This window comes from Anas platyrhynchos, chromosome 7, assembly GCF_047663525.1.
Source record: "Anas platyrhynchos isolate ZD024472 breed Pekin duck chromosome 7, IASCAAS_PekinDuck_T2T, whole genome shotgun sequence".
Lineage (NCBI taxonomy): Eukaryota > Metazoa > Chordata > Aves > Anseriformes > Anatidae > Anas > Anas platyrhynchos.
This window is the reverse complement of record NC_092593.1, coordinates 22,058,972-22,066,832: the sequence shown is the minus strand read 5'-3', so window position 1 is coordinate 22,066,832 and position 7,861 is coordinate 22,058,972. Positions and strand designations below refer to the sequence as shown.

General features: G+C 43.9%; 1 protein-coding gene across 4 annotated transcripts in view; it reads right to left on the bottom strand.

The window, feature by feature from the left end:
- Positions 1-566: 566 nt before the first annotated feature.
- The window catches only part of MAP3K20 (mitogen-activated protein kinase kinase kinase 20), a 92,609-nt gene continuing 85,314 nt past the window's right edge, over positions 567-7,861 (bottom strand). For all 4 annotated transcript variants that reach the window (XM_027461181.3, XM_027461180.3, XM_027461179.3 and 1 more), the window contains exons 17-20: positions 7,485-7,601; positions 5,899-5,973; positions 4,658-4,808; positions 567-1,588 (exon numbers count right to left, since the gene is read on the bottom strand). In XM_027461181.3, the coding sequence (XP_027316982.1) occupies positions 915-1,588; positions 4,658-4,808; positions 5,899-5,973; positions 7,485-7,601 (1,017 nt within the window). In that variant the 3' untranslated portion in view covers positions 567-914. The remainder of the gene's footprint in view (positions 1,589-4,657; positions 4,809-5,898; positions 5,974-7,484; positions 7,602-7,861) is intronic.

The following is a 7,861-nucleotide window of genomic DNA, read 5'->3' as shown; positions in this document are numbered from 1 at the left end:
CTTTACTACCCGAAGACTGAAAGACAAAAGTAACGCAGCCTGGCCACATTTAAAAATTCAATTAAAAAACGCCTGCTGCCCAGGGATAAACATTATCATAGATCTCAGAGGGGGTAGATGTATCTATTATAAAGGCAATGTCTTGTTCTCCCACCCTCTTTCTTTTTTTTCAAAAACATTAAAACCTTTTTTTTTCTCCTTCTGATTATGACAACTGTGTGTGTCACAGTGTCTGCTCTGTGGTGTCAGATACCTGATGTCTGGGTTTTAACAAAGGGAGAGGTGAGAAAACCCTGAAAGGGGATGACATGCTGGAAGTGGAGAAGTGAAGTTACTGGAGTGGACCTGAAGAAAAATCTTTGTGTTCCTGTTTCGTCTGATTATGATGGTCTGACAAAAATATTACCTCCTTCTATAGCCCTGGCAGAAGAAGATTGAATAAAGTATGTGGAAACTGTGCTCAGAGACAGGCTCAACATCAAGAGAAAGAAGCAAGGAGGGGAGAGGGAACAGCACAACTCCTTTTCTACAGATGAAACGGAGAGCTTTTCATTATGGCACGTGGCTGTGTCTTACTGATTTTATTATTGAAATAATAAGCAAATTAGTGCATATCCAGTCAGCTAAGAACATGAGCAGCTGAAGGGAGGGGATGCAACCAGACTAAATTTGTCAGTACTGGGAGGGAAGAGATCCACTGTGCCGAGGGCAGGTGTGGCAGTTCCTCCCGTCCACCGTCTGGCACTGCGTGGTGCCGTGCAGCTGGCCGGCCCAGCGAGGTAGTGTCGTGGCTTCAGTGCAGTGTGCTGAGAGCTGGAGCACGTCGAGCAGAAGCACGTGTCATCTCCCAGTCGAGCGTTCAGTGAAATAAGAGAGGAAGCTGGCTCTGCCATAGCTCGCAGCTGATGCCCCCCTCAGAACGTCCTCCGGCCCCGCCAGCTCCCCCTGGGCCTCTCCCTACCCGGCTTGCCGGTGCTCTGCCTGTAGGGTTTCCTCGTGTTCTGCACCTTTATCCACCCTCCCTCGCTCACCCTGCCCTCCCCTTCGCCTCTCCTGGGCTCGCTCTCGCCCTGCAGGGGCATGCCCGGGATGGCCTTGGGCCAGGGCGGGTTGCGGGAATACCTGCGGTGCTCAGGGGCCGGGGGTGTCGAGGAGGTCCTGTAGGCCCTGCCTGAGGTCCTGGGGGGCACCGGGGAGCTCGTCCCGCTGTGCCGCCCATCAGAGGAGCTGCGGGAGTTGCCACTGTGAGAGGCGTTCCTCGCCTTGCCTGTGGACCTGTCCCTCTCCGAAGCGGTGTCTGAGGCCGTGCTGGAGGTGCTGCTGCCCTTTGAGTTGAGGTGCAGATTTGACAGGTTTCTCATCAAACTGTGCGAGAGGGGAGAGGAGTTCCTGGAGTGGCTGATGGAGGTGAACTGGTAGCTGACGGGACCGCGCGTCCGCCTCACTGCGGCGGCGTAGGAGTCCTGGCTCCGAAGGTAGGGCAGGTACTGTGTCATGGAGGTCGGGCTGTGGGGGTGGCCGTGCTGGAGAGACGTGGCCTTGGCTAGCTGGTGCATGCGCAGCGTCTTCATCCACTGGCTGTCAATGCCTGGCAGGTAAAGGAAAACAAGGTCAGCTTTGTGCAAAGTGATAGAAAAACGTGGTCTAGATCGTGTATGAGGTTAAGTAGGAGGTTTTCTCTCTCTGAGAACATTACGTATCTCCAGTCAACATTTCCCTCCCAGCCTTGCAGAAAATAATTCTAGCTTTGAGTATATTCAACATTATGGACTTTTAAAATACTAAGTGATGCAGGTATATCTGATGCCCATGCAGATCATGGATCTTAGACTAGAAATACTTATTGGACCATCCATTTGGCTGCTCAGTTGGGTTTCTACTCCCAAGTGCCTCCCAGCATTTTTAACTCAAACAGGTTTTAAATATTTTTGTGATGTTCTTGGCAGTCTCTGCAGATTCCTCCTCAGCTTTCACAATAAAAGAGCCTGGAGACCTCCAGTACAGCCATGGACTGGCACCTTCAGGACTGGCACCACTGTGGCGTTGCCCTCTGCCCAGCATCACTCCCAGCCAGCACTGGCCATGCCGTTCACAATGACTGAGGCAATGCAAACCGCTGCTGAAGTTGCCAGACTCACCTCCCCTCTCTCCATTTTCTCACCATGATAGCCAGAGCCATTTTGTTTGTTATCATCACTACAAATTCAGAAGTCAATCCACTTCACATACTTCACATAGTAAGGCACAGCTGCACCCCACAGCCTCTATCCAGCTTCAGGCAGAAAATGTAGCTTATGTAATTTTGTTCTAGGGAGATTCAAATGATTTGTTCTTAAAGATTGCTAATATCATTCCAATCAGAAAGCATGGCCCTGGCAGCTTGCAGCAGGATAAACACAACCAAAATTTTATTATCCACAGCGGAGGACTCCACTTCCTCTCTTGCTTTTTGCTCGTCTCCAGAGGAAAGACCTCCTCCTCTACCCCTTACTGCAATGCTGCACCTGCCTGGGGAGTTTTGCAGGAGCTGGGTAGCAGCTCTGTCCTTGCTAGGTTGTCATCTCTGCCATTCCCCCATACCTTCCTACCAAGACTTTGGATGTAATACACAGATCTCATAAATCTGGAAGCAGCTGTCTCAGGACTTAATTTTGGGTTTCTGTTTGCTACCAGTTCTCAGGTGACCACCACATACCATTTGGGACAAGCACTAGCACTGCATGAGCATTTCCCTTTGGCCCCCTAAGTCCCTGCTTCTTATGGCTGCCTGTGGTGCCTGGCCCAGAGACCAGCTGCCCAGCAGGGACTCCCAGTGTCAACCCGTGGAACTGCCCCTTTCTTCAAGCCTTTCATGGGCTGTGGGCTTCTCCGTCATATGGTCTCTGAGCCACCAACTCTGTAACACTGAATTAAATGCTCCACTCAGTAACCCATTGGGGTAGTGTCTTCACTGGTGGTTATTTTAGCTTCTTACACTAGTATTACCCTTACCTTTGTGCTTGGATTTGGTGGTGTTTTAAATCTGGGGTAGGTGGTTTGGTAAAGAAGACAGGCCAGAAGATTTTCTAGAGCTGAGGCACAGCTTTCACATTGGCTGGTAACCCATCTCCTCTGAACTGTGCCTATTTACTTGGGTGCTGACAATACATTAGTGACTTCGTGCAACTCCTCCAAGTGCCAGAGGGACAGACAAGCTCTCCCACCACTCGCCATAAAAAAATGAAAGCAGCTTGGCTTACTGCAGCAGAGCCAACCTGTGAAGATACAACACCACACTTGGGTATGGCTGTATGGCTCATCACCCCAAAACTAGAGTAACCTGGATGACCATAGCTAATCTGCAGTGAAGATGTGTCTTTCAGGATATGCAGTTTCCCACCTGCATTTCAAAACAGTTGTGCTGCAAATGGATCAAGGTACAATTGCTTAGGAATAAGAACACCCATTTTGTGTCTGTAGTCTACACCACCAGCACACAATTCATGAGGCCACTCTTCTACATGTGGCGATAGTGCTACATAATTGTAGAAATCCACCCTCTGCTGACTGCTATCTTGTTATAGCTCCCATGCTGCCCCTCAGCTACCCCAGCCCAAACATTTCTACAGAACTAATGTGAACTGGGTCAGAAAAAAACCTTAGGGCAGGCCTAAACAGGCAGGTTGAGCTGTGGACAAAGAGTTCATTGGGAAGATTTTCACTCCTCTTTACAGCAGAGCTGGCCATCAGGAGCGCCTGTGGGGTCTGCCAGGCTGGCAGCATTTAACAAAACAGCATAATATCTAGAGGGGACTTCTTGTCCCCCCCGCCATGTGCAGTTGAGGCTACAGCCTTGGTATATGCCCCCCCATTGCAAGAGTGCTGGCCGCACAGGAAGAGTCATCGGCATCCACCCAGTTCTTCCAGGAGGCACCCATATCCAAGCACATTTGTGCAAAGCTGTCTGCACGCTGGGTGGCCAAGAGCAGGAGGAAAGAGCTGACCGCAGTACTTCTGCTGAGTTTGGATTGCTGGGACAGAATGCCAGCATGCTCTTCAGACAAAAGTTGCTGAAAGCACTGGCTTCCAAAATTCCCAACAGGGCTATGGAAAACTCCATTCTTCCCAACAGATGGAGGGTAGGGACATACGAGGTTGTCTTCTTTCCCAGCAGATGCTTTGCTGACATTCTGATCAAGAAACACATCTTCATCCAGGGCACAACTACACAGATAATTACAGTATCCTACCTGTGCTCTCAGTCCAGTCCCAAAGCTGTTATGAGTGCATCCATGGCGGTAAGTCCCACCTCGCTGGTGGACACATGGTGACAGCTTTACGCTGGTGCAGCTGTATGGTCCTGAGCTGGAGCTGGGTTGCACCGCAGCAGCTCTGAGCATAGAACAACCAGCCTGTGAGATAGCAGGAGCTGAGCACCTTCCCTAGGGCTGCACAGCAGCAAGGGTACCGTTCATATGCTGAAATTTGTGCAGAGAAGGGGCATTTCTCTTGGGGCAAACTTTTTGTCCAGTATTCAGATTAACTATTTCGACTAAAACCTGGAGATTTTCATGTTCCCATGGATTACTGATGTGTTGTATTTAAAGCTGCTTAATAATAGAAGATGTGAAGCATTTGGGGTTTTAGAGAAGAAGTATTTTTGTTTGTAGTGACTTACTTGAGTCAGACCTGCTCCGTGAATGCCCCTCCGAGTTGGGGAGCGAGGTCTGTATTATGAGCTGTACTGCCTCGACCTCATCCTGCACTTTCACCTTGCTCCAGTGGATAGCTTGGACATGCCTGGTGGTTTTGGGAGCTCTAACGTCGCTCTGCTCAAGAAGGACACAACACACATGAGGACACAAGGCACAAGGACATAACAATGCACAACCCACTATGCTCTCCTCACAGAGAGCTTCCACTAGTGTCTGGGCAGCTACAGCACTTTGAATATAGAGTGGTTTTTGTTTTGTTTTTTTTTGCAAAATCATGTAGACAGTTCTCATGTATTTTTAGCCTCTGAATAATTTTGGCTAGTATTTTATGATTATGCTAAAAATGTGGTAGTGAACAAGTATTTCAATTCATGTACCATATGGAGGAAAGATCTGAAGGCCTTCCTCTACAAATACAAAAAAAATGTATTTTACTTGTCATATTAATGTGAATATCACACAGGCAATGCTTTCTGCTAAAAGTAGCAGCAGGTATTTTTGCAGGGGAATCCTCCACAATAACTTTTTTGGAGTATCAAGTTCAATTACAGGCCTATGACTCTTGTGAGAAATTCCAGCCTGAAAGAACCTAGGGTTATTGTGGCAGCAACAGAAAACTGCTGTTCTTCATATCTGAGACAAGTCAAGAAGGTCCACGACCTCCCCATCTCTCCATCAGTGTTTGAATCCTTGCTCAGGACAGAGCTGGAATCTTGATTATTAGCCTCAGTGTGAAGCACAGCACTGGTCTTCATAAAATACTTTTGTAAGTAACCACAAACTTTCTTTAAACAGGTTAATATCTATCACAGCACATGGTTAAATTGTCTTCTAGATTTTATTTTTTTTTTTTTTACTCTTATCATTCTCTTTCTTCTCCTGTTGCTCCTCAGTTCTCTTAATAAGAACTTCACTGTAAAGGTAAATAACACAGTTTCCAGGTAATGCAAGCACACTGACCATCACACCTCAAGCAAAAGGAGTTTTTGTCCTTGAGAAAAAGAGCTGTTTCAACCAGCTGCCTGAGGACATAGTCTCTGTAAACCTCTTTCAGCTTTTGCTCCAAACTTTAGATTTTACAATTAATTACAGGGTGATGAGACTTGATTATAGGATACAAAGGAGCCAGAGGATGCTATTTTCACATCTCCCATGAAGGTTTTATCTTGGATGAACATTTTTTTGTTTGTTTCTTAGCACTTACCTCATATGTAACAACATATTCTACAGACTGGTGTTCTTCCATCCCCACAATCCATTTCTCCATAACAAATGGGGGCTAAAAAAAACATGGTGGAAATTTTACAAGGTGCTTTTCATCTCCCGGCCTTTTGCTGAAACACCCCAAAGATATTTTCAACTTTTGCCATTTTTCAACCTTTTCCATATTGTTAACACCAATACTTTTTCTTAAAATTTTATGAGACAAAGCAATATATTTTGATTTTTTTTTTTACTTCCTTGTTTACAAAAGAAGACTGAGAAGAGATTTCCAAAGCTGACTGTAAATAAGACAACATGGAATATTTTCATGGTAAATCACACTTTTTCATTTTTATGCATGCTCAATTTTTTTGTAGTAGATTTCCAGAGACCAGGAAGAAGAAATACCTAAAGATTCTTGGAGATAGTCCCTGTCAGACAACAAAATGTTGAAATATGTTAAAAGTTAATCTTATTGTATCTGGTGATTGTTTTGTTTAACTTCAAGCCTTTTATTTTTTAGTAAAATGGTCAGGATGGAAGTTCTGAAAATTAAGCAGAAAGCTATCTTGCAATGAAATAATAACCACAATAAAATCACAACAGTGAAGCTCCAGAAATCACTAACCATAACAATAGTACTAACAAGAATTAAATATGAGAATCCTTTCTATCAAAGACACATACTTTCATATTTTCCCTAAAATTCTGTTGAGAGTATGCTTTTTAGTTGTTCCTTCAGAAAACAAACAAAATCTGGCAAAAAAAAAATAATACACAGTTAAAAGCATTCGGGAGTGTGTTTTTTTTTTTGTTGTTTTGGTTTTGTTTTGAATCAGTGCACATTAGAGCAGCATTCTAACTGGTAATCGAGCTGTATATTTTTTCATTTATTGCGGGAGCTATTATCAAGTGGAGCTTATTAATAAAAACAATCAATTAAAATAACAATATACAGAATGTCCTGTGCATTAACAAAGCTTTCGTTGGTTATGGTAAAAGCAGTCTAAATGCTGGCTGGTAAATACTTACAGGCAGGTTCTGAAATAAGGTAAATGCCCAGTGACACTGAATTGCAGATGTTCAGGGCTGTACTGCCTGTGATCAACATGTTGATGGGTTTCAGTCTTTGGAACCCATCATTGCATGAAATAGGGTGATTTAGAAGCATGTAAAAGTTCTAAAACCATGTCCAAAAAAAAAAAAAAAGGGAGAAAAAAAACAGACATCACATGAAGTTTTAAATTAGAACATTCAAATCACTTTCTCTTCTTGAAAAGGAAAGTAATTTTTGAACATTCTTATCTTTAAAAGGGGTAATACACTCAGAGGACATAACGTGGAATTAAAACAAGAAAATATAAATTACTTCCTTCTCTTATTTTTCTATTGTTAGCATTATTGTCAGCTTAAAAGAGAACCAAAATACCTAGCTCCTATTATGATACAAATCTGTTTAAAATGTGCATTTTATTTAAAAGCTGTCAAGAGACTGAGCTTCCACAAGCACAAAAGTCGACTGCTGTGGTATTTTAATGTCTTTGTTTGAGATCTGTGAATTTGTGAAAGCTTTAAGGCTGTAAATACCTTTGTCATCTTTAAAATCTCTACATCAGGTAGGTTAGTGTTGAATGTCACGTCTTTTATGTAGGTTATTGCAATTTCATCCCCATCCATCTCCATGTACATTTTCCATTTACAATCCTATGAATAATAATAAAAAAAAAGAATGTTGGATTGTTATAATAATAATAATATAAACACAAAACGAAACAAAACAAAAAAACAAGACTAACCAAACCAAACCTAATCCTCTCCATATAGGAAAAAAAAGGCAAGCAACATATACATATTTCAGGATATGCACTTTTCCAGTGAAAGTGTTGCTAGTGGAAAACCCTCCGTTTCTCTGGCTTGCTCCCTGCTGAGCTCACCCTAAGAGACAGTTTCCACGTTGGCAGGTC